The following is a 26,402-nucleotide window of genomic DNA, read 5'->3' on the forward strand; positions in this document are numbered from 1 at the left end:
AATGAGGAAAGTGAGGTCTAAAAAAAGTGAATGACATATCCAAGGTCACTATATATTATATTATATATTATATATATATATATTATATTATACTCTATAGTAGAACAAGGATTGACACTCAAAAGCAGGGTCGTTAGGTTTTATTTTGTTTTCTTGTTTTGTTTTTTTAATTTGAGCATTTTAATCTTCAGAAAATGTGATACTTTCCCTTCTGTTGATGATGATTTGGGAAATGCTTTCAGGGTTCCTCAGAAATGTAAGGGTCTAACAGTCATGAAAATATGTTTTTGAATCCTATTCTAGATAATTAGTAGCTGTGTGATGCTGAGCAAGTCACTTAACTTATGTCTGCTTCTGTTTTTCATCTCTAAAATGAATATAATAAGAACACCTATCTCCCATAGCTGTTGTAAGGACAGAAACACTAGCTTTTTGTTACTATTCAGTCATTTTTCAATTATGTCCAAATCTTTGTGACTCCATTTGGGATTTTCTTGGAAAAGATAATGGAGTGGTTTGCCATTTTCTTCTCTAGCTCATTACACAGGTGAGGAAACTGAGGCAAACAGGGTGAAGTGACTTGTTCAGGGTCACAGGGCTAGCGGGTATCTGAGGCCAGATCGGAACTCATAAAGATGACTCTTCCTGGTTCCAAGCCCAGTGCTCTACCCACTGGGCCTCCTAGCTGCTCCCAGATGCTAGCTATTGTTATGAAAATAAATGTTTCTTGCTATCTTTTTGTTTTTACATAACCTACATTTCCTCAACACATTTTGACATGTTGAGTTTCAAAGCACACTGCAGAAATTTTAAAATATTCTTATGCAAGGAAGCACTGTTAGCTTAACTGTAAAGAAAGGTACAAACTATTTATAAACTGCGAAAAAAATAAGAACCCTTTTTTCTGTCTGACAATATTGGGATACACTGACACAGTGAGAGAGGACAGAGATCACTATGGAGTTAGCTATTTTAAGTAATCATAAATCAAAAAGACAATTCTACACCTTACCAGAGTAAATCTCTCTAAAGGCTTTTAGATTTTGGATGGGTTGATGTTATGCAGACCAATGGCTTAGGCTGCATTGGAAAAGGAAGAAACATGGCCCCATGTTATTTTTGCAAGACTTTAATTTCATTCTACTTCTCCTGAATACATGAAACGGAAGCACTGGAACTACTTTTCCCACCATCCATCTTGCCTATCCTATGATCTCCTTCCTCTTTATTCATATAGAAGAAGGAAAGGGAGATAAATGCAAAAGAGAAAAGGGAGGAGGAAGAATAATTAAGATCGTCTCACTAGAAAAAAAAATTATTCCAGTCCTTTATCTCCTAACTCATGCTTTGAGCAAACCCAATTAAAATTTGATTCTACATCATCTGGGGTTGGTCCAATGGTGGTCCTAAACAATCTGGGTACAGGAAGTATTTTTCAGTTGAGACCCTCTCTTTAAATCCATCTGTCTCTAGAAATCTTGAATTAACTGGAGTGGATCTCATTGACTCATCATATTTTACAGAACTGAAAACTCAAACATCCCCCAAGTTTATTTGGAACATCATAACACAGGGCAGTGCTACTTGAGGTTAAACAAAAAGTTGTTCCTGGCCTTTGGAACAAACATGAAAGCCTGCCTGGACTATAGGCCTGGGGCCTGGAAGAAAATGAGGCCAGAGAGAATAGAAATCATTCTACAGAAAAATGAGTTTTAGAAGAAACTTAAGCCAAGACCTGCATTGGCAGCAACCTATATTTCTTTCATCAGTTGTACAAAGTTTGTGAGATGTGCTGTTGAGTCTTCTCAGTCATGTCCAACTCTTCATGACCCCATTTGGGGTTTTCTTGGCAGAGATACTGGAGTGGTTTGTCATTTCCTTCTCCAGCTCATTTTACAAATGAGGAAATGGAGGCAAACAAGGTTGAGTGACTTGCCCAGGGTCACCCAGCTAGGAAGTCTCTGAGGCCAGATTTGAACTCAGGAAGATGAGTCTTCCTGACTGCTGGCCCAGAACTCTGGGTACTGTGGCACCACCTAGCTGTCCTTATGTTAGAGATACAGCTATGTAAAAACTAGAGACTCTCTCAGGCTTATAAGGAACATTTAGCCTGATAGTTTAAACTTTAATGAGTTAGGACTGTTCTGTTAACATTGGAAATAGATTTTATTATCTGAATTCTTTTTTTTTTCCTTGCTACTGAATGTTTTCCTTATTTGAATTGGTAACTGTGACAGTAGGGGGGAAATTTCAGTTGTCATGTGGAGAGAGGAGGGCAGGAAAATATCAGTAAGAAGACAGAGGGCACATCCCTGCTCTTGAAATAATGCAGCTTGTCAATCTCTTTTGTTGTTTCTGTTTGACATTAGAATGCTAGCTCCCTGTGAGTAGGGATTGTTTCATTCCTTGTCTTTGTATACCCAATGTCTGCACACAGTAAGTGTTTAATAAATGCATGTTGATTAACTGGTGGATTGATGATAATCAAGCTTAGAAAACTAAAGCTTGGGGAATATTGAAACTAAAATGTAATGGGGAAAGATCATCGTATTTCAAGCCTATGTTTCTTTTTAACTGCGGAAATATTTCTGATCATAAAATGAGATGGGGGGCAGTTTTTGTGATTATTATGCAGAATGTCCAATAATATAATGAGACTTCTTCAGATTAATCTCTGACACAAAAGTTTGACCGGGAAGAATCTGATGCCTTTCAGGATAGTCCAGGGCAGCCAGGTGGCATATTGGATAGAACAATGGCCCTAAAGTTGGAAGGACTTGAGTTCAAAACCTCAGACACTTATTAGCTGGGTGACCCTGTGCAAGTCACTTAAGTCCAATTATCTTAAACATCTGGACAAATTCCAGTCATCCTGATATCTGTCTTGCCACTGGACCCAGATGGCTTTGGAGGAGAGAGTGAGGTTGATGACTTTACACAACCCTCTCTCACTCAAATTCAATTCAGTGCAAGTCATGGCATCTGTCATGGTCCTCTTGGAGAATGAGGCACAAACAACAGCAGATATAAAGATGATTTTTTTTTTACAAATTAACGGGAAGGGGGCAGCTAGATGGCGAAGTGGATAAAGCACCATCCCTGAATTCAGAAGTACCTGAGTTCAAATCTGACCTCAGACCCTTAACACTTACTAGCTGTGTGACCCTGGGCATGTCACTTAACCCCAATTGCCTCACCAACAAAAAATAAAAATAAAAATAACTGGAAGAATTCTTAGATCAGCTTGGAATAAGTCAAACTAGCAAGAAGGAAAATATCATTCTAAATTGGTTACCAGGCATATGCCATCAAAATTAAATTAACAACTGAGGCAATTAGCTGAATGCCTTCTGTCCTCTCTCAAGAGCTCTCACACCCAGTGAATATAATGGTAGCCTTTTCCGTAGTAAGCTAGCCAGAACTGTTTACTTTGCATACTCACTTAGAAAACTGCCAGTGTTCTTATCCCTGATATCTTCCCCGAGAGATCATAGCTTTGATCTCCCTGTTACACTCTCACTTACACTCCAATTCACCATTTGGCCCTAAGATCATTGTCAGTCAACAAACACTAAGTGCCAGGGGTTAGGTGGCACAGAGGATAGAACACTGGGCCAGGAGTCAAGAAGACTCATCTTCATGAGTTCGAATCTGGCCTCAGATACTTACTAGAAGTATAAACCTGGGCAAGTCACTTGATCCTGTTTGCCTCAGTTTCCTCATCTGTCAAATGAACTGGAAATGGAAATGGCAAACCACCCCAGTATCTTTGCCAGGAAAACCCCAAATGAAGTCGAGGAGTCAGACAGGACTGAAAAATGCCTGGACGACAACGTGTACAGGCACTGTGCTAAAATCTAAAGGTATGAGGAAAGCAAAAAAAAATTAAATCCGTGATCATAGATTTAGAGACAGAAAGGATCCCAGTAACTCTGAGTCCAAACCCTTCATTCTACAGATGAGAAAACTGAAGCAAAGTCAGACAGCTAGTCAGCATTTGCCCCTGCCTGTGTTCTAAGGCCAATGTTCTAAGTATCTCTGGCTGAAACTTGAAGAGGAAGGATGCCTTTAAAGCCAAAGAAATTACACCCCTCCCTGAGGGTAAGTATGATCCTGGCTTAAAGAAATAATTGGCTTGTCAGTCAAGCCTAGATGAAAGGTGATACCCTGAAGAGGGAAGGTCAAGAAGGAGGTGACAGGAGAGGCGGGGTTGGCATGGAGACACTTCCCTGTGGTTTCCTATCTAGCCTGAAATGTGGATTCACAGAAAAGCAGAAGGACTGATGTTCACATGCAAGTAATCAAACACCTTCAGGACAGCTAGGTGGAGCAGTGGATGGAGCACTGGCCCTGGATTCAGGAAGACCTGAGTTCAAATCTGTCCTCTGACACTTGACACTTACGAGCTGTGTGACCTTGGGCAAGTCACTTAACCCTCATTGCCCTGCCTTAAAAAAAAAAAAAAACCTTCTAAGGCCAAGACAAATGATTTTAGGATCACCCACCATATTGTGGATTATCAAGGTAATTAAAGGAGACAGTGGTAGAATGGAAGGGGAATTTTTCAAGTATGTGATTTTTAAATGAGGAACACTGGAGAAGTTCCCCCAGTGAGAACTGTTTGCCTAAGAAAGCTTAAGTTGTGTTGAGTGGGATGAAGCAAATTGTTAAAAGCCATGAGAAAGAATGAATGTCAACAAGTATTTATTAAGCACCCACTATGCGCACTGTGCTAAACACTGAGGCCACAAAGAAAAGAAAAACACAAACCAAAAAGGGCTTCTCTTCAAGGAGCTTATTATATTTATTGGAAAGACGACATGTACTTAATTAGATGTTGTTGTTCAGTCATTTCAATCATCCCTGATTCTTTGTGACCCCATTTGGGGTTTTCTTGGCAAAGGTGATGGAGTGGTTTGCCATTTCCTTCTCCAGTTCATTTGACAGATGAGGAAATTAAGGCAAACAGGGTTAAGTGACTTTCCCAGGGTCATACAGCTAGGAAGTGTCTGAGGCCATATTTGAACTCAGGAAGATGAGTTTTCCTGACTGCTGACCCAGCATTCTATCCACTAGCTGTCCTTACTTAATTAGATACATGCAGTAAAAATGGAAAGTCCCCAACCCTGGGGCAGCTAGGTGGCTCAGTGGATAATATACCGGCCGTGGATTCAGAAGGACCTGAGTTCAAATCTGGCCTCAGACACTTGACACTTACTAGCTCTGTGACCCTGGGCAAGTCACTTAACCCTCATTACCCTAAAAAAAAATGGAAGGTCCCCACTGAAAGGGACCAAAGAAAAGAACAAAGAAAAGCCTTGTGTAGAAGGTGGACCTTAAGATGAGAAATGAAGGAACCTGGGACTAAGTAATTAAGGACCCTTTATTTTGACCCCAAAATAACTTATCTGTCTCTACCTGTCTAAACCATGTCTAGTAGTTTCCATAGAAAATCACTCACTTAAAAAATAATGGTAGGGGGCAGCTAGGTGGCACAGTGGATAAAGCACCAGCCCTGGAGTCAGGAGGTCCTGAGTTCAAATCTGACCTCAGACACTTGACACTAGCTGCGTGGCTCTGGGCAAGTCATTTAACCCTCATTGCCCTGCCCATCCACAAAAAAAATAATGGTAAGAAAATGCTGGTGTATAAATCAAGATGATGCCACATAATCCCACCTTAATGAGGAATTCTTTTTGGTGCTTACAAATGAATTTCTTTCATTTAAATATGTCATGTGTTTAGAGGAAAATTTAAAGGAATGGGTACAATTCTTGTTCGCAGACACAATACTTAAGAGAAGTTCTGTAAAAATGTCTTTTAGGGACAAATTATTTGTGTAGTTAAAAAAAGAAATATCACCAATGAAAGAGAGTTGATGGAATTGTGCTGAGGCAGTGACAATAACATAAAAATAGAACCTCTAAATATATTTTACCATGAATTGAACAGTCCCCTTAGAATGCATTGTTGAGACTTATAAACGACATCTCACTCAAAAATCAAAACGTTTCTGCATTTTTAATTAAGATTTATGTCAATTCGAATCAATATTCATTGAATTGAGCTGAAGGATAATGAATTTATTCCTCTAGACAGAAAGTAAATTGTTTTTTTCACTTACTTAACAACAATCATTGTCTCAACTGATATCCAACAATAATGTACATTTAAATGTGCCTGGAAACATTGCTCTTCTCCATATTCCCTAAAATATTAAGTTCAGAAGAGTGCCTTTCTGTGAAGCATGAAGCCTTGGAGTAAGATTTAAAGGCAATATTTGCCACAATGGGGCTTTGCATGTAGCTCACATGCCATAACAAAGAAATTGACCGGATCTGCAGTATCTGCTTCTAGGCACATCTTTGGCTCAAAATCTGGCAGCTGCGACAAGCCATAGTATGGAATGGGATGGGAAAAGGGGCTGGGTCTGTGATTTTATTGATACGGGGATCTCCCAGATAAGGAAACTCCCTTATGGGGGTGCTTGTTGGCATCTCCTTGGCAACTTTGAGTCTTAGGAGGTCATCTAAGGTACTAAGAGGTTGAGCCTTTCAAGGAGTACCACAGACAATATAAGACTGAGGCAAGATTTGAACCCAGCTGGTCTCAGAGCCAGCTTAGTATCCACAATGTCACTCAATCTCTCCTACAACTTTGTCATCCAGGGAAACTTATTTTGTAAAAAGAAAATATTTCTTGGGACTGTGGAGTAAGGAAGGGGAGAATTTAAAGAACGGGGTAAGGATAAGGATGGGAACAATTCATGTCTTTTCAACTATAGCAGGATAATATGATTGTGTAATCAGATTGTCTAAGAATCACAAGGCACCTCAGAGGCTGTCTACTCCAACCCGGACCTGAATAAGAATTACCAATACAACATATCCAACAAGTGGTCGATCAGCCTTTATTTAAAGACCATCAATCCAGCTCTTAGCACACTCGGTACTTGGCACATAGGAAGCACTTGAGAAATGCTTGTTGACTTGACCAATGAGGATGGAAAAGATCAGCCACTACTTTACCCCTCATTGATGCCCTTGGGGCAACTCTAGTTGTCAGGAAAGTTTTCTGGTGATGGAGCCTCGAATTACCTCTTTGCTTCTTCTACCTATTATTCCTAATATTGTTCTAGCCATAGCCTGCACTCTCCAATCCACCTACCAAAAAAAAAGAATTCTCTAATTTTCAAAATCTTCTATTTTGCCAAGGGCTTCCCAACCTTTGTGTATGTGTTATGGACCCCTTTAGCGGTCTTATTCCAAGAATAATGTTCTTAAATGTAGAAAATAGAACATAGACTTATAAAAGAAAAAAACTGTACTGAAATACACTTATCATTTTTTTAATTCACAGATCCTAAGATAAGAACCCCTGTTCTAGAGATTTCCAGCAGGCATAAAGCAGAAGATGAAATATAGCTGACTTGTGGCAAATCAAACGAATGACTCTCAGAAGACCAGACCAAGCTTTAACTCGTGCTGTGATGAACAAGGAATCCTGTGACCGCAGTTCTTCCCAGATTCTAAACTCTCAGTGCTACAGGGTTCTGGGAGAACATTCTGATGATTACATGTCCTAGGTTCATATGGGGCATCAATCTAGTCAATCAGTTTGACGCAGATATTCATTGGAGCCACCATGCTTTGTCCTAGACTTGCTACCCTAGGCTCTGTAGAGGCCCCTGAGCTTTGTCATAGGAAAAAAATCAAGATGAACCAAGGATGCTCTGAAAGAAGGACTCCCATGTACTCTGTTATCACTTGTTTTGGCTCAGTGAGCCCTTTCTAACAAGGTTGACAGCATGGTTTGCTTGGACAACAGCAGTAGTATGACTCACTGTATTTGTACAACACAAAAGTAACAAGTGCAGTGTCTACCTGCAGAGTGACAGTGAAGGCACTGTGTGAACAAATTGTTCTTTCTTCAAGTGTGCTGCTCCTGAAAGTCTGACTTCAGTCGCCCGGGTTGTGAAGCCTTTTATCATTTTCCTTCAATCACGGGGAAATGACAGTCTACTGTCTCCGGAGGGGCCTTTCAGAGTAGGGTGTTATGAGCCTTTGGGAGGCTCCTATGTCATAATTTCATTCTCAAACACTCAAGTGACCCCCATGTGCCTTGCCTTGTGGTGATTTTGAAACATTAAAGGAGTTCCTGCCTAGCAGCTTTCTTCTCTGTCCCAGTATCCCAGGGCAGCTGGAAAGGAAACACTACTTTGAGCAAGCCAGTGGGATGCAGAGGAAAGAGAGCTTGATTTGGTGTCAAAGAACATGGATTTGAATCTTCTCTCTGCTGCGTGACTCTAGATAACTCATTTCATCTTTAGGAGCCTCATTTCCAACATTCAAAAATGAGGGGGCTGAACCAGAAGACATCAAAGGTCCCATCCAGCTATGATCAATCCCATGAACCTCCCACCTCATAACTATACACCATCCTCCTTGTGCCCTTGCCTCCCATTTCCTTCAGATGCTTGCCCTTTCAATCATCTTCTTATCCAATGATTCTTTCCCTGTTGTTTTTTGTTTTCAGGGAAATGAAAGTTAAGTTACTTGCCCAGGGTCACACAGCTAGTAAGTGTCAAGTGTCTGAGGCTGAATTTGAACTCAGATCCTCCTGAATCCAGGGCCAGTGCTTTATCCACTATGCCACCTAGCTGCCCCTCTTTCTGTTTTCTACAAACATCCCTAGGTCTTCCTCATTTTTCTTTAATTTAGCATTTTATTTTTCCCCAATTACATGGAACACAATTTTTAACATCCATTTTAAAAACTTTGTGTTCTGAATTCTCTCCCTCCCCACCCCCCTTTTGAGAAGGCAAGCCATTAAATTTAAGTTATACATGTGTAGTCATGCAAAACATTTCCATAGTAGTCATGTTGTGAAAGAAAACAGGCAAAAAAATTAAGAAAAATAAAGTTTAAAAAAAGTGTGTTTCAGGGGGCAGCTAGGTGGAACAATGGCTAAAGCACTGACCCTGGATTCAGGAGGACCTGGGTTCAAATTCAGACTCAGACACTTGACACTTACTAGCTGTGCGACCCTGGGCAAATCACTTAACCCTCTTTGCCCCGCAAAAAAAAAAAAAAAAGTCACATAACTCGATACCTATGATTTCAAATTTGCCTCTGAGTGTTGGGTTTACCTTTCTCATTAACCCATAACTTTGTGCCTTTGGGTATAGATTTGAGGTCATGGATTTTGTTATTGACTTCCTTCCTGGACTTTGTCTCCTATGAATTTCTTGGATTTTCTTTTTTCTATATTGTGGTTGTTCCTGGCTTCCTTTAAGTCCCACCTAAAATTCCATCTCCTACAAGAAGCCTAGAACCCTAGTATATAACTAATTTGTAGTTGTACAAATTAGTTGATAAACTCTTTGATGGTATTTTCCCTTTCTTAGCTTAGCACTGTGCCAGGTAAGCTGTAGGCACTTAATAAATGTGTATTGGCTGAATGACTATAGAATTTAGATTCATAGATACCAAGATTGATTTCCCCCCCTTCATTTTAGAGCCCCACTGACTAGATTTGTAAGACGCTTCTCTACTGGCTTCTAGTAAGTGCATGCCATCTCTAGCCTGGAGCATGTGATTCCTAGACTTTAAACTATGTACAGAAATGGAAAGCCCGTTTTTGCAGACCATCTCCACAACAAGCTGCTCATTTCCCAAAATCTGTCTTTCTCTTTGAAGTCCTTCCATGCCTTTGATCAACAGCAATGATGAGAATCCTACCTGTGCCCTAAAGCTTGTTAGCTTCTTGCCCAAGACTTCATAATCTTTAGCAATTGTTTCTAGAATCCTTCTGGAACCATTGGTTGACACTTGGTTCAGTTCTACCATTGTACCCTTCAATACTAAATCAGTGCAAGACTTTTCTTCAATATTAGCTCTGATGACTAAAGCACAGTCCCATATTCCCCGGTTTGAACCTACTTTTCCTGGCTTATCATATATTTCTCCTCTTTACTATGTATTAAAGCCATGCTAGTGTACTCCCTGTTCCCCATATTCAACAATCTATCTCTCATCCCTGGGACCTCACGATTGTTTCCTATGACAAGAAATTACTTCCTTCTGACTCTTCTCAATTCCCTAATATTTTTTTCAGGGCTCAGAACAAATACTATATTCTACATGACATTTTCTTGATCAATCCCTTGGTTCTTGATTACTAAAAATTTTAATTTGTATTTATTTTTATTCTGAACTTAACAGATATCAAATAAAATGAATAGTAAAATAGAAAAAAGACTATGTATGGAACTATAATTTTGAATGTTTTATGTACTTTTAATGTATACAGTACATTAAACATGTAACTTTCAAATCCACCCTGCTTGTCTGTGATGCCTTTTGGGTTTTTTAAGGGGGCATAGTAAATGGAGTATTAGATCTGGAGTCAGGGAGAACTGAGTTCAAATTTGAACCCCAGGGAAGTCACTTAACCTCTGTCTGCCTCAGTTTCCTAATACGTAAAATGGGGATTGTAATAACACCTAATTCCCAAGATTGATATAAGGCTCAAATGAGATAGTCTTTGTAAAGTGCTTTGTAAACCTTAAAGTGCTATGTAAACACTAGTAAGTCTTACTGTATTATTACATTAAGTCAGCAAGCACTTGCTAAGTGCTTCCTATGTACCAGGTGCTGTGCCAAGCACTGGGGCTACAAATGCAGGCAAAAAGAATGCCAGCCCCAGCCTTCAGGGCGTATATTCTAATGGGCTTATTGTTCACTCATTTCCAGTCACGTCCAATGCTTTGTGACCCTATTTGGGCTTTTCATCACAAAGATACAACAGTGGTTTGCAAACAGGGTCAGGTGACTTGCCCAGGGTCACAGAGATAATGTGTGAGGCCAGATTTGAACTCAGAAGATGAGTCTTTCTGACTCCAGGCCTGGCACTCTATCCACTGTGCCACCTAGCTGCCCATTCTAATGAGGAGAGTATTAAAAAGGGAGGTAAAAAGCACAGGGTTGGGGGGAAAACTTGGTTAGTCTGGGCCTTTCTTCAAAATGGAGGTTCCAAAAAGAAAGGAATCATGGGGGTGACTGGAGAAAGCAGATCATTGTGGCAAAATGACCTTCTTTTCCCTCTTTTTTTTTTTTTGGTGGGGAAGGACATTCCTATCTGTAGACCCCCTATCCTTTCCACCCTTCAGATAAAAACAAGAATACCCTTGTAACTGATATGTAAACAAAAATATGCAAAATATGCAAAAAATCAAATAAATGCACAATGAGACCTGTCTGAACATGTATTTTCTTTTCTCCTCCTTGAGTCCATTACCCTTCTTTCAGGAGGTGAATAGCAGACTTCACTACTCCTCAGCAGCCATGGTTGATCACTGTATGTTGAGCAGAGTTGGTCAAGTCTAATCAGTTCTTAATCCTTTAATTTGTATTTATAATGCTGCTGTTACTGCATACACGATCCTTCTGGCTCTATTCCCTTCACTTACATTTCACACAATTCTTCCTAAGTTTCTCTGAAAACACCCTTTTTGTCATTTCTTGCAATGCAATAAGATTCTATTCCCTTCAATTGTGTTTTTTTGTTTGGTTTTGGTTTTTTTGCAGGGCAACGAGGGTTAAGTGACTTGCCCAGGGTCACACAGCTAGTGTCAAGTGTCTGAGGCCAGATTTGAACTCAGGTCCTCCTGAATCCAGGGCTGGTACTTTAGCTGCTGTGCCACCTAGCTGCCCCCTATTCCCTTCAAATGCCATAAATGGTGTACTCATTTCCCAGTAGATAGACATCCCTCTTTTCTAATATTTTACCATAACAAAAGTATTGTTACAAATCTTTTTGTGCCAATGAGTCCTCTTCTTTCTTTGATCTCTCTCGGTTTATAGGCACAGGAGTAGTATTTTTGAATATTACTATTATTATTTATAATAGTAATTATTATTATTATTTGCAGGGCAATGAAGGTTAAGTGACTTGCCCAAGGTCACACAGCTAGTAAGTGTCAAGTGTCTGAGGCAGGATTTGAATTCAAGTCCTCCTGAATCCAGGGCCGGTGCTTTATCCACTGCACCACCTAGCTGCCCTATTACTGAGTATTATTAAGTGATGCATAGTTTAGTGACTTGGGGAACATAGTCCAAATTACTTTCTAGAATGGATGACCAATTCAAAATTACCCCCAACATGGCCTTAGTGTGTCTGTTTTCCCACTAACCCTTCAATATTTGTCATTTTCCTTTTTTGTCATCATTGCTAATCTGATGGATATGTGAAGGAACTGCCCTCAGATTTGCTACAGTTTTTTTTATAATTATTAGTGATTTGGAATGGTTTTTGATAGCTTGGCTTTCTTCCTTTGAAAATTATCTGTTCATATCTTCTGACCATTTATTTATTTTAGACTGGCTCTTGTTCTTATGAATTTGAAACAGTTTCTCATATATCTTAGATATCAGATCTTTATCAGGGAAACTTGCTACAAAGATCTTTTCCCCACTTACCTATTTTTCTTCTAATTTTAACTGCAATGGCATTAGATGTTTAAAAACTTAAGGATTTATGCATTCAAAATGACCCATTTTTATCCTCTGTGATACTCTCTGTCGCTTGCATGTCATAAACTCTTCTTCCATTGATAGTTACAAAAGGCATTTTATTCCTTCTTCCTCTAACTTCCTTATGATGTGATGTTTCTATTGTAAGTCATGTATCCATTTGGGGCTCAGCTTAATCTATGGTCTGAGTTGTTTGTCTATACCTAATCTTTACCACACTGTTTTCTAGTTGATTAACGAGTCCTTATCCCATACCTTGGGTTTATCAAACAATAGACTCTATAGGACTTTCATTTGTTTTTATATGTTGTGTACTTAATCTGTTCCTCTGATTGATCTCTCTACTTTGTAACCTATGCCAAATGGCTTAAGTGGGGCAGCTAAGTAGCAACAGTGAATAGAGCCCCAACCTGGAGTCAAGAAGATGAGTTCTAATCAGACACTACCTGTTTAACTGTGGACAAGTCACTTAACTCTCTTTGCCTCAGTTTCCTCATCTGTAAAATGAGCTGGAGAAGAAAACAGCAAACCAGTCCAGTGTCATTATGAAAAGAATCCCAAATGGGGTCACGAAGAGTCAGACATGACTAGATATTGAACAACAACAAAAAAGAAAATTTAAATGGTTACGGCTTTATAGGATAATTTAAGATCTGGTATTGCTACCAGAAGGAGCTAATCTTTATTATTTATTTATTTATTTCCCTTTTTTCCCCATTACTTCCCTTCAGATCTTAACTTTTTGTTCATCCAGGTGAATTTCATTATCTTTTTTTTAGCTCTATTAAGTAATCTTTCACAGTTCGGCATGGCCTTGCATAAATAAATTAACTTTGGCAGTATTATTATTTCTACTATATTGGTTTGGCCCACCCATGAGTGATTAATATTTTTCCAATTTTTAGATCTGGCTTTGTTTTCATAAACAGTGTTATATAGCTGTGTTCATAGAATTCCTATGGGTTCATTGGTAGATAGATTCCAAAACAGTGAATACATTTTGTAGTTATTTTGAATGGAGTTTCTTTATTTCTTCCTGCTGGATTTTGTTGGAGAGCTATAGAAATGATGACGATTTATGGGGATTTCTTTTATATCCTGCTACCCTGCTGAAGATTTTGCTTCATTTAAGTTTGAGTTATTTCTTTTGGATTCTATAGATAAACTATTACATAATCCGGAAAAAAAAAAAGAGGTGGCTGTTGTTGTTCAGTCATTCATTTGTGTTTGATTCTTTGTGACCCTGTGGACCAAGTGTCCATGGGAGTGGTTTCTTATTTCCTTCTCAAGTAGATTAGATGGATCCTTTTGTCAGGCAATCAGAGATTAAGTGAGTTGCCCACAGTTACACAGCTAGGCAGTTTAAAAAAACAAAACAAAACAAATATGCTTTCTTCCCCATTATTTCTTTTCTCTACTTATTACTCTCATTTCTAGTGCTATGTTAAATTGTTGTTATTCATCCTTGCTTTCAAAGAGGACCAGTGACTACACAGGGTGATGTCTTGCTTGCACATGAATTAGATTTAAGTGAGGCAGAGGTGCACAAAGTCATCAGCCCCACTCTCTCTTCCTGAATCATCAAAGTCCACTGGTAGGACCCAAAACATAGTGGATCACCTTGGTGCCTTCTATGTCTGACCAAGCTTTAAACATTCCACAGTGCCTGCTTCTGCTGCCTTCATGGCTGTTGAAATAAATTGTTGTTCTCATCTGCCTGTTCTGCTGGGGGAAGTCTTCGCATGCTTGGGGTAAAGAGTGGTAATAGAAAACATGTCTGGACTTTGACTCTGATGTTACTGGGAATTTTCATTTGGCTATTTCTTTCAGATTGTGACTATAGATTCCTTATATTTTCACTTGGCCCTCTGGTTCTTTCTTAACAGCTCTCTGTAATTTTCATTTGGGATTTCTTGAAATATGTTATCTGAGGGTTTTGTTATTTTTGTTGTTTCTGATTTTTCAATTAGTTCTCTGATTTTTAGATTTTCTCTCCTTTACCCATTCTCCAGTTCAATTTTTAAATAATCTATACCTTATGTTTTTCTTTAGGCTTTTCTGTCTTGTGAATTTGTTTTACCATTTCTTGTTGTCTCATGGATCATTGGTTTATGTTTGGCCCATTCTTACTTCTAGGGAGTTCAGTTCTTGGGTAAGATTTGCCACCATCTGTTCTAAGTTGTTAATTCTCCTGGTCATTCCTCTTTCCACTTTAGCTCTCCTTTCATTGAACATTAAATTTTAATCTTTTTTCTTTCTCCAGGTATTCCTGTACTCCTAGAATGCCCAGGATTTCCTTTTCTCTGAGGTTGTATTTATTGTGGAGCCACTTTCTTTTTCTAGATTATCTCTTGGGCTTCTCTCAGTGCACAGTATTTTTTCATATTCCTAAGGACCTTCTATTTACTCATAAATCAGTCCAACCTTAGCTCCTGGATTGAGGCTTAGTGCCTGGGGCAGATTCTGTTCCCTCCCATATTCTTGGATTTTGTGAACATGTTCTGTTGGGACCAGGTCCCACCTTTTGCAGGAAATCCTGGGGTTGGGCTCAGTCTCTTAGTGGCTTAAGTTAGGTCTTAGCCTTGACTCATTCTCACTCTCCTTCTTGCCCAGTCCCAGATCTGGAATTGGCTCCATCTCTTAGTGTAAGCCTGAAAGGCCTTAGCCAGATTTTGTTTGGGTTGGTAGAGGGCCTCCTGAGAGACTCCAGATACTTTCTTGGCTCTTCCTACCACTGTGGATGAGTCATGGACTACCCGGGAGCTTGGCTCCCTTGGCACTGGTGTGGCTTTGTGTCCTACTGTAGTAACTAATACCCTGTTGGTGAAGCTGTGAGATAGTTCAACCATTCTGTGCATCAACTTGCACTTATATAAGAAAAGCAACTAAACAAGGTACCCTTGTGTCCAGTGACCCCACTAGTGAGCATACAGTCCAAGGAAGTCAAAGACAGAAATTAAAGGCCAGGAATCTATACCAACACAGCCAGAGCAGTACTCTTTGTGGTAGCAAAAAAAAAAAAAAAAAAAGACTCTCCAAACAATAGATGTCCACTGATTGGAGAATGAATGGAAAACTTATTTGAATGAACAGAATACTGATATGCGGTAAAAAATAAATAAATAAAAGGAATTCAAAAAAATGAGGAACAGTTTTTATGAAGTGAAGCAAAGTGGATAAGCAGAATAAAAAAGAATATATACAAATGGCTACAACTATAAATGTATCTATAAATATATACAACATGTATTTATATACACACTTACAACATGTATACATGCAATATGTATGCACATGTATTATATATACATACACAAAATGCACACATATACAAATATATATGTTTGTGTATTTATAATATATGCACATATGTGTATATATACATATACTCACATATCTATATCATCTACATCTATATATCTATAAAATCACAAAAAAGAGAGCTGAACACTGAATAACTGAAAAACCAGTCTGCACAAGAGATCATGACATATCTCCTCCTTCAAAACACAGAGACAGACGACTAGGAGAGACTGTTGTATTCATTGTCAGACATGGTCACTATATCAGATATTTTTGTTTACTTGTATTTTTTTTTTGTCAGAAAGGAAGTATATTCTGGAGAGGAAAGTGTTTCTTATTGTGTGTTTTTTTTTCTTTCAGAAATTATTTTGACGCAAGGGGAAAATACCTCAATAAAACATGTTATTTAAAAAGCTAATGGATAAATATATCTATTTAGTTTAATTGATTAAACATCAACCTGATATACAGATATGATATATATGTATGCATGCATGTATGTGTCTATATACGTACATACATTTGTTCAGTCATTTTAGCAGTGTCTGACTCTGACTCCATTTGGGGTTTTCTTGGCAAATATACTGGAGTGATTTACCTTTTCCTTCTCCAGCTCATTTGACAGATAAGGAACTGAGGCAAGCAAAGTTAAGTGACTTGGTTAGGGTCACACAGCTAGTAAGTGTCTGAGGCCAGATTTGGAGTCAGGAAGATGAGTCTCCCTAACTGCAGGCTCGGTGCTCTATCCATTGTACCATCTAGCTGCTTAGATGTATATGTGTTGCATGCATATATGTAGCACATCTAACTAGTTGTGCATGGGCAAATCACTTAACCTCTGGCTGACTCAGTTTCCTCATATGTAAAGTGGGGATAATAATTGAATTGCTTGCATTCTTAAGGGGTACGGGGTGGGGAGGGAGGGAGGAAGAGAATTTGGAACACAAAGTTTTAAAAATCGATGTTAAAAATTGCTTTTACATGTAATTTGGGGAAAAATGAAATTCTAAATTCTAAAAAAAATGAGGATAATAACACCTATTTCTCAGGGTTGTTTGAGGGTAAGGTAAGTTAATATTTTCAAAGTGCTTTGCAAACTTTAAAGCACTATACAAATGCTAGTTATTATTATTGTTATATAGCCATTCTATATTCTGCTTATGACTGCCCACATTAGTCACCATGATCTTGGTCACATTAATTAACTCATTTGTTTTATTTTGTTTCTTTCCTTAAAAGAAAGTATAGGGGCAGCTAGGTGGCGCAGTGCATAGAGCACCGGCCCTTGATTCAGGAGGACCTGAGTTCAAATTTGACTTCAGACACTTGACACTTACTAGCTGTGTGACCCTGGGCAAGTCACTTAACCCCAATTGCCTCACTAAAAAAAAAAAAAGAAAGTATAACAGTGATTTTCTTATGAGGGTATTCTCAGAATTCCCTAGTAATTATGTTACAGTTCCAGTTTACAAAAATATATCCTGTGAAATTTCTGAAAGATATATTAGGTCATTTTTTTCATAGTATATATGGTGTTATGGACAAATCACTGGATTAGTGGACAGGAGACTCAAGTGTTTTAGTCCTGGATCTGATGCTAACTAGCTACGTATGTGACCAACATCTCTGGATATGAATTTCCTTCATGGCAATATGAGTGTGTGCCATTACTCCAAATGTTCAAGAAAGATTCTTTGTTACACCAGAAAGCCCAGGTTCTAGTCCCATCTTTACCCATAGTTTCTGTGTGACCTTAGGCTAGTCACTTGGCTATTCTATGACTCAGTTTCCTCCTTTGTGAAATTAGAATAATATTACAAAAGAGCAAGAGCACAGAATGAGACACTCTCCATAAAATAACTGGAGTTGGGCAGCTAGGTGGTGCAGTGGATAAAGCACCAGCCCTGGATTCAGGAGGACCTGAGTTCAAATCCAGCCTCTTACTAGCTGTGTGACCCTGGGCAAGTCACATAACCCTCATTGCCCCACCAAAAAAAAATAAAAAATAATAAAATAAAATAAAAACGGGAGTGCCAAGGCAAAAAGGAACTACATAAACCCATCATACCAAACCAGCACTATTGAAAGCTCCAGCTTAGAGGACACTGTTCCCTTATTTCCTTTTACTCTGCCCCCCCTCACCCCCCACTTGGGATTCAAGGCAGATTCATGGAGCTATTTTTGCCATCACTAGAAGGTTGCAAATGCAGCAGCAGTCCAGAAGCAAAGTAAAAAAGCAGGATCCAGCAAAAGAAAGCAGAAATCATGCTGAGTGACTGAGAGGCCATCTGCTCCTGACTGAACTGGCAGGGTGAGGAAGGCAATCTGGGATGGCTATTTGTAGACTCCAGAAATGACTACACACCTGCATGTTTTCCGTGGCATCCCCCAGCAGTCCACCGAAAGTGATGGCGTTGGTGACTGTCGCCAGATAGATGAAGAGAATGGCGGAAAGAGCTTGGATATTTAAAGCGTCATAAAAGTCACTGGCAAAAAATGGTACTTTCCTCTTTATATCTTTAATTAGTCCTCCACAGAACCTGGGGAGAAAGGAAACAGGTGATAATATAAAATAAATTACAATAAAAGGAAGAGAAAGTAGAGTGATGTATGAAACAAAAGACTAAGATGCAACCAGCTGGCCTGTCCACAAGAGAGGTTCTCCATCTTTTTTGTGTGATGGACCCCTTTGGCAATTGAGGTGGAAATCCATGGACCCTATCTCAGAATGTTTTTCGTTAAATAAAATAAAAGCCATAGGATTACATTAGGAAATCAATTTGTTGAAATACAGCTATCAATTTTTAAAAAAATATATCAAGTTCATAGTCATGAACTGTGGTATATGGGCTCGTGAAGTCACTAACATGCTATATGTTGAATATCTGAGTTCCAAGTGTTATCAAAATATCTAAGCTGGAAAGCACCTAAGAGATGATATAGTACTTTTTCTATTTGGTAGATTGGTAGAGCAATAGTAAAATTGATAGATAAATCTCTTTTTTGGTCATTAGATTTGACTTATTTTTGCACAGGCATCCAAAAGATCTATTAGTAGGAGGGGATGTTTTCCTAATGATAATGATGTAATAACTTAGATTCGACCAAATTTTGTTTGGAATAAAAAATGAATCCTATGTCAGAAACATGGAGAAGGAGAGAGGAGCAGTCTGCTACTTCCAGCTCAACTCAATGTCCAGACTTCTTACCTACCTCCTCAGACCTTCCTACCTGAGGGAAAACTTGTGATGGGGCACTGACTGGGGACTTTCTAAGTCAGACCAATGTTTCAGAGAAGGCTTCAGCCGTGTTCTTTTTATACGTCTCACTTCTCTCTCCAGACCTGTTCTCTACTTCCTTGATAGTGGGGTATACTATTTCACCCTACTTCCTAGCTCCCCTTTATGTATTGTCTAAGCTCCAGGGACTATTTTTTCTTATATTTCCATCTCTAGTACTTGGCATGAAATCAGTACTTCATAAATTATTTATCTTTCTGTCTATATGTCATTCTGTCTATCCAGGTATTTTTTCTTTCTTCCTTCTTTCCTCCTTTCTTTCTAGCTGTAAAGAACTGGTAAATAGTAGAGATGTTAAAGATTAATCTTTTTTGAAGAAGAAAGAAATCTATTCAGCTCATCTCAGAAAAGTTCAGCCCCCCCAAAAAAAATTTTTTAAATAAAGAAAAAAGAAAAAGAAAAGAAAAGTTCATCCCAAGGCAAGATCACAATGGGCCTTGAAACAGAACTGTCTTTCCCACAGAGCCCATGCAACCCTTCATAACCTAGTTGTCTGAGTTCAGCTTTTGCCCCATCTGAATTCACTCAGTTCCTGGAAGGAGTTGTGGAAGAAAGAGAAGAATAAGGCAAACCAGTTAAACCTGAAACCCCAATTTCAGGCCAGATAAGTAAACTACTAGTTTAAAAGTAACTCTTTTCCATAAGCCAAGTCAGTCAAGAATCATTCAACAAATATTTATTAAGTACCTACTATGCGCTCTGCTAAGCATTTAAGACACAAAGAAAGGCAGAAAACGATTCTGCCCTCAAGGAGTTTATAGTCTAGTCGGGGAGACACAATGTAGATAAGTAGGTGCATATGAGATGCAGACAGTGGAGAAAGGAAATCAGCTTGGAGGGACAGAGAAAGGCTTCCTGAAGAAAGTGAGACGAGCTAAGGCTTGAAGGAATCCACGTGTCCTAAGAGGTAGAGATGAAGACAGTGGAAAGATGTGGAGATGGGAAATGGAGAGTCCTGTGTGAGGAACAGCAAACGGGCCAGTATTTCTAGACTAGAGAGTGCACAGAGGGGAGAGATGCATAAAAAGATTGGAATGAGAGAAAGGAACCAGACCATAAAAAAGCTTCCCATGCCAACCACTGGTCTTTATGTTTGATCCTAGAGGTAATAGGGAGTCACTGGAGGTCATTGAGTAGGAAAGTCCTGTGGTCAGTCCTGTGATTTGGGAGATTAACTTTGGCACGGGCACAGAAAGTGGATTGAAATGGGGAGAGACTTGAGTCAGGGAGAGTCATTAGGAAGATGAGGTGTGAGTCTAGGAACTGGTTAAGTAGCTGTGTGAATGAATAGGGAGGGATGTTTACAAGAGATGTTGTGGAGACAGAAACCATCCAATCTGAGACCAATTTTATAAGGGAGTGGGAAAGGGTGAAAGGGACATAGGAAATATGATCATCTCACATTTTCAGGCACTTTGTGGTTACAGAAAACTTTCACATTTGAGCCTTATAAGATAAAGGGAAGTGGATAGTACAAATAAGATTTTTCTCCAGTTGAGAAATGTGGTGAGTTGTCTAACATCACACAACTATGGAGGGAAAAGAAGGCCCCAGCCAACCAAAGCCTAGATCCACAAGGAATTCTGGCTGGATCTACCACTCACCTTCCCGTTCGCTGGAGTTCTTCACAGTCCCCATGCCCGCCCCCTCCATGTCCTCCATCATGGGGAGTGTCTCCATTCATTTGTACATTTTCTCCACCTGAGTACATATTCTTCCTGTGTAAGACCAAGTTCAAGGGAAGATTAGTGTCATTCACTCATCTGCTTCAGAGATGTATCACACATTGGCTAAATTAGAGATGCGAGCCTATCTAGAAACTCCTTGGGTAAACAACTTTGTGCTTATCGACTTCTCCCAATATGCTCAAAGCACTCCTCAGAAGATAATGTCCTTAACCAGAATTAGCCAGCTGGACTAGTCAAACAGCATGTGGCAGGGAAGGTGAACCATTCTGGTGGTTTTCAGAAGGTTTCCATGGAGTGATCAACCATCCTGGTGCAGGCCCTCATCATTTCACATCTGGACAACTTTGATAGCCTACTACTCAAATGACTAACAACTCCATTCTATTGAGCTTCCTCTAAACTGACTCGAACTCTGATACAGACCAATTAAGCAGAAATTAACAGTTCTCCTCTGGATTGCAAAAACATATTCCCCTCCATTTTACCAATAGAGGAAAACAAGACACCAAGAGGTGTAAGTCATTTTCTTGAAATACTCAACAAGTTTGGTAACTTGCAAACACAGAACAAAATAGTTCATCTAGTGCCTAGTCCAATAGCCCCACAATTCCATGACACGTTAACCTTTTGTCTGATGATGGTAGAGTTTTTGGAGGTTCTATCCTAATGGTTGGATCCCATTCTCCTGGGGGAAGGACAATGACTTCATCCAAAAACTCATCAATCCCAGCAATCAGATCTTGCCTATCCTTTGCTTTGTAGGCAATATCATGGAAGACCTGTGGGGAAGAGAAGATTGGTATTGTTGCAGATAAGAACTAAACAGTTCATACCCTGTCAAGGTTGGGGGGAAATGCCATACCGGCAAATGTTCTCCATTAGTCTTCTACTCTGATGCCTCATCCTAGCAAGGTGGCGACCTTGGGTTCTCAAAGGCTACATCAGAGAAGTAGACAGATCATGTAGGATCATGGAAGGGACCTCACAGGCCACCTGGTGTAACCTTTCCTTTTTCCACATTAGAAAATGGGGGCTTATGGAGGTTAAGTGACTTGGCAAGGTCACACAAGTGGAGAGTGACAAAAGTACAATGTAAAGCAGGTCCGTTGACTACAGAGCTAGTTCTCTCTCCATGTGTATCTTCTATGGAGCTTTACTCACTACCATTAGAACGTAAAGTCTTTGAGGGCAAGGACTGTTTTTGCTGATTTGGAGATTCTAAGCATTTAGCCCAGTATCTGGCACAAAGTAAGCATTTTAGAAATGCTTGTTGAATGACTGATTGATTGATTGATTGGGCACATAATTTTTTTCAGCCAGAGAATTTCCTAAAGATTACCTACAAATGATGGAAGGAATCATTCTCTCTCTCTCTCTCTCTCTCTCTCTCTCTCTCTCTCTCTCTCTCTCTCTCTCCTTTTGACTCAAAAACTCTCATTAGGATTTAACTGCCTAGTGTTCTTATCTTGGTCTTCACTGTGTCATTCTCTGAACTCATGAATAAATGCTTCTGCATTACTAAGAGGTTGGGTTTTCATGGAACTTACATAGACTACAGTTGGCATGGCATAGTCAATAGAGGCCTAGACTTGGAATCAGGAAGACATGAGTTCAAATCCTGCCTCTGACACGAAACAGCTATATGGGAGTGGTCATCTCTCTTAAACGCAGGCTCAGGTCACTCTCTAGAACTACACATTAAATTAAATTACAGATATACTGAAATCTGTGTCAGGGGAGGGAGGTTGGGGCAGTTAGATGACACAGTGGATGGAGTGCCAGGCCTGGAGTCAGGAAGACTCATCTTCCCTGGTCCAAATCTGACCGCAGACACTTACTAGCTGCATGACCCTGGGGAAGTCAATTAACCCTGTTTACCTCAGTTTCCCTATCTGTAAAATGATCTGAAGAAGGAAATGGCAAACCACTCCAATATCTTTTCCAAGAAAAGCCCATATGGGGTCACAGAGTCACACCCTCCTGAAATGACTGAACATCAGCAGGAGGGAGGCCATAGATCTTTGACTCTAGTTTAATTATCCAGGCCAGGCAGGAAGACCATACCTTTAACCACATGGATTTGTACTATACGCCTTACTAAAGGATCCAGATGAAAAATGATCGAGGAAAACTATACATAAGACTCTTCTCCCTGAAACAGGCCGAGTGTGGAAAACAAGGCCAAGCCTCGAGTATTACCTAATATTGTTGTCCACAAGGAAAGAACGAAAATAAGCGAGCACACTAAGGCAGGTTTTATACTTATTATTTTATACTTATTATTTTATACTTATTAGGAGCAAAAGAAGTAACGGCATCTGGACAAATAGGGTCGCGATGGTGCGGTGGAAAGGATGTGGATAAGAATCGGCACGCCTGCATTCAAACAGTGGTTCTAGTATCATTTTGCTGTCATGTGCCTCAGTTTCTTCATTTGTAAAATGAAGATAAAAATACATGTACCATCTATCTTACAGGACTGTGGGGAAAATGTTTGGTAAACCTGAAAATGCTGTAGGGTTGTTAAGTGTTATTATAGCTCTGTCTTTGGGCAAAATCACAACCAAACATTTCTAAAAGCAGTCAATCTAGAGAGTAAAAGGACGGCTAGGTGCTGGCACAGTGGATAGAGCACTAGACCTAGAGTCAAGAAGAGCAGAGTTCAAATCTGACCTTAGATGCTTATTATCTGTGTGACCCTGGGCAAGTCACTTTACCCTGTTTGCCTCAGTTTCCTCATCTGTAAAATGAGCTGGAGAAGGAAATGATAAACTGATCCAATATCTTTCCCAAGAAAACCCCAAATGGGGTCATGAAGAGTTGGATGCAACTGAAATGACTAAATAATAGCAATAAGATAATCAATCCCATTTATCAAGACCTCCAAAAGAGTAGATTTCATAACTTCTCTTGCCAACACTTTTCCTTTTAGGTGAGACAATTGGGGTTAAGTGACTTCCCCAGGGTCACCCAGCTAGTAAGTGTCAAGTGTCTGAGGCCAAATTTGAACTTAGGTCCTCCTGACTCCTGGGCCAGTGCTCTATTCACTGCCCCACCTAGCTGCCCCAACACATTTCTTTATCTAATCAACTTTATAGTCAAGAAGTTCTTCCTTATAGCTACCCTAAGTCCTTCCTGCTACATATGCCTACTTTTTCAATCCTCGCTAAACAATTTTTGGTTCTCCACAGACTATACAGGATGCCCCCAAAGTCTTAGTAGAGATTTAAGTTATAAAAGCTGGATGTTTATAAGTTAGCAAAGTTGAAAATGTACTAAAACTTTAGAGAAAATCCTGTATTCTTAAAGCCTAAGATCGAGTGACCTCTTCAGGCTTCCCTTCCCCAGCCTAACAAATGAACGAGCTTAGCAAATAAACAGGAAACCATTAGAAGAGACCAAACCACAAGCTTCTTCAGAATGTCGATATTTCACCTCAGCAGGAAAGCTGTTTTCTGTCTTTTATATGATGGAAAAATTTAGCAAAGATAAAAAGAAACAAAGCAAATGGCAAGGATGCCAATCTGTCCCTCTTGAGAAAAACAGGACCAAAATGGCAAATGGGTTTCAGTGCAGTGGGGATTAATGGAGTCAGAAGACCCAAGCCTTAGTTTAAAGATGAGGAAACTAAGGCTTGGGTCTTCTGACTCCATTAATCCCCACTGCCTCTCTGTCTCCCAGGGTGACCTGCCTACTCATTAGCCGATCTTAACCATCAACAAGGTCTCAGTTTTATCCCCTTCAAAATGGAGTAATAATGATGCTTGGCACAGGATGAGAATTAATGGAATGACATCTAGATGGCCTGACACTCCCCAAATTCACCAGCCTGTGTCATTTCCAAAGCTCTCAGCGTGGTCTGGTAACAAGTGCTGTTTATATTGTTAGATTTCTCTTGCTCTTTTGTACTGTTTCTGTAGAATGTTAGGAGGGAAATCAGAAGCTCTCGTAAAGCGAGAAAGCCCAAAGCAAAAAAAGTCATCGACTTTCCACTCCCTAAGAAAATGGTTTGCATTTAGGGTTTTCCCTTAAGCCAGTCATTTCTGAACTCAGGATATATAGTTTCTCAGCATAAATGTGTTTCTACAAAAAAAGGAAGTATTAATTTAATCCGGTTGTGTTTTTTTGAAGATTTAAATACAAAGGCATTTGAGGTAGGCAAATATCTCTTAAGAACTGAAAATATGGGGCAGCTAGGTGGCGCAGTGGATAGAGCCCTGGCCCTGGATTCAGGAGGACCTGAGTTCAAATCTGGCCTCAGACACTTGACACTTACTAGCTGTGTGACCCTGGGCAAATCACTTAACCCCAATAGCCTCACCCAAAAAAAAAAAAAAAAGAAAGAAATGAAAATATTCTGGCAATGAAAGGAATTGTCATTGCAACAAAGATTTAGAAACTAATATAAAAATAAAATACGGCCTCACTTAACTGATATTAAATATTGAGCTCAATTTGTATAATTCCCTAATATATCTTGTAAAAGATCAAGAAGGGCAGCTAGGTAGCACAGTGGATAGGGCCCTGGGCCTGGAGTTAGGAAGACTCATCTTTATGAGTTTGCATCTGGCCTCAGACACTATCTGTGTGACCCTGGGCAAGTCACCTAACCCAGTTTTCTCATCTATCAAATGAGTTGGAGAAGGAAATGGCAAATCACTCCAGTATCTTTGCCATGAAAACTCCAAACGGGGTCATGAAGAGTTGGTTAAAACTGAACCAACTAAATGACAACAAGCGAAAGAAAGCAAAGCTTCCCTTCCCTTATAGATGAGAAAATGGAGACCCATTGAGACCGATTTGTCCTGGGGGCAGCTAGGTGATGCAGTGGATAAAGCACTGGCCCAGGATTCAGGAGGACCTGAGTTCAAATCTGGCATCAGACTCTTGATACTTGACACTTGACACTTACTAACTGTGTGACCCTGGGCAAGTCGCTTAACCCTCATTGCCCTGGAAAAAAAGAAAGAAAAATAAAAGAGAGAGAGACTGATTTGTCCCAAGTAACATGGGTTCTAAATGGTGGAACTGGGACTTGAACCTGGGTTCTCTTGACTTCCCAACTAGAGCTCCTTCTACAGCATTGCTGTCTCAGTGATACCCTCCTTCACGGCCCCCCAAATTCCTACCTCATCAGACATCAAGGTAGCAATGGCTCTGCCAATTTCATGGTAAGACTTTGCTTTTCCCTTAGGACCTAAGAGAATGAACAGGAACCTATTTGGGAAAAAATATAAAGAAAGAAAGAGAAGCAATGATTAGAATACAGAAGAATACACTGTGTTCTAAGCTCCAATTATACAGAAATCATAAAGCAATTTATTTACTCCAGCTTCTACAGAAAAAAAGCCCAGGCCCAAATCTTCATCTTTTTTTAGCCAGGCTAGGGCCTGTGTTATACAGATGATTCTATTTTATAGTTGGGAAACATACAACAATTGGCTGCGAGATTCATACTGGGGTAAGGGCCAACTTAACAGAGGAAGCATCTGAAGCAGTCTCACAGAGGTTCCCTTTCTGAATCATTTCACCATTCCTTTTTCAACTTGCCTCTTTTTGTCCAATTCCCTAGGCTTTCA

The 26,402-nt window shown here is 39.6% G+C and overlaps 1 protein-coding gene across 6 annotated transcripts in view; it reads right to left on the reverse strand.

The window, feature by feature from the left end:
- Positions 1–26,402, reverse strand: part of SLC4A4 (solute carrier family 4 member 4) — a 432,216-nt gene that overhangs the window by 92,863 nt on the left and 312,951 nt on the right. For all 6 annotated transcript variants that reach the window (XM_043971103.1, XM_043971104.1, XM_043971100.1 and 3 more), the window contains 4 exons: positions 25,953–26,040; positions 21,448–21,602; positions 20,740–20,853; positions 18,202–18,376 (listed from right to left, as the gene is read on the reverse strand). In XM_043971103.1, the coding sequence (XP_043827038.1) occupies positions 18,202–18,376; positions 20,740–20,853; positions 21,448–21,602; positions 25,953–26,040 (532 nt within the window). The remainder of the gene's footprint in view (positions 1–18,201; positions 18,377–20,739; positions 20,854–21,447; positions 21,603–25,952; positions 26,041–26,402) is intronic.

This window comes from Dromiciops gliroides, chromosome 6 (assembly GCF_019393635.1).
Source record: "Dromiciops gliroides isolate mDroGli1 chromosome 6, mDroGli1.pri, whole genome shotgun sequence".
In the NCBI taxonomy this organism is placed as follows: Eukaryota; Metazoa; Chordata; class Mammalia; order Microbiotheria; family Microbiotheriidae; genus Dromiciops; species Dromiciops gliroides.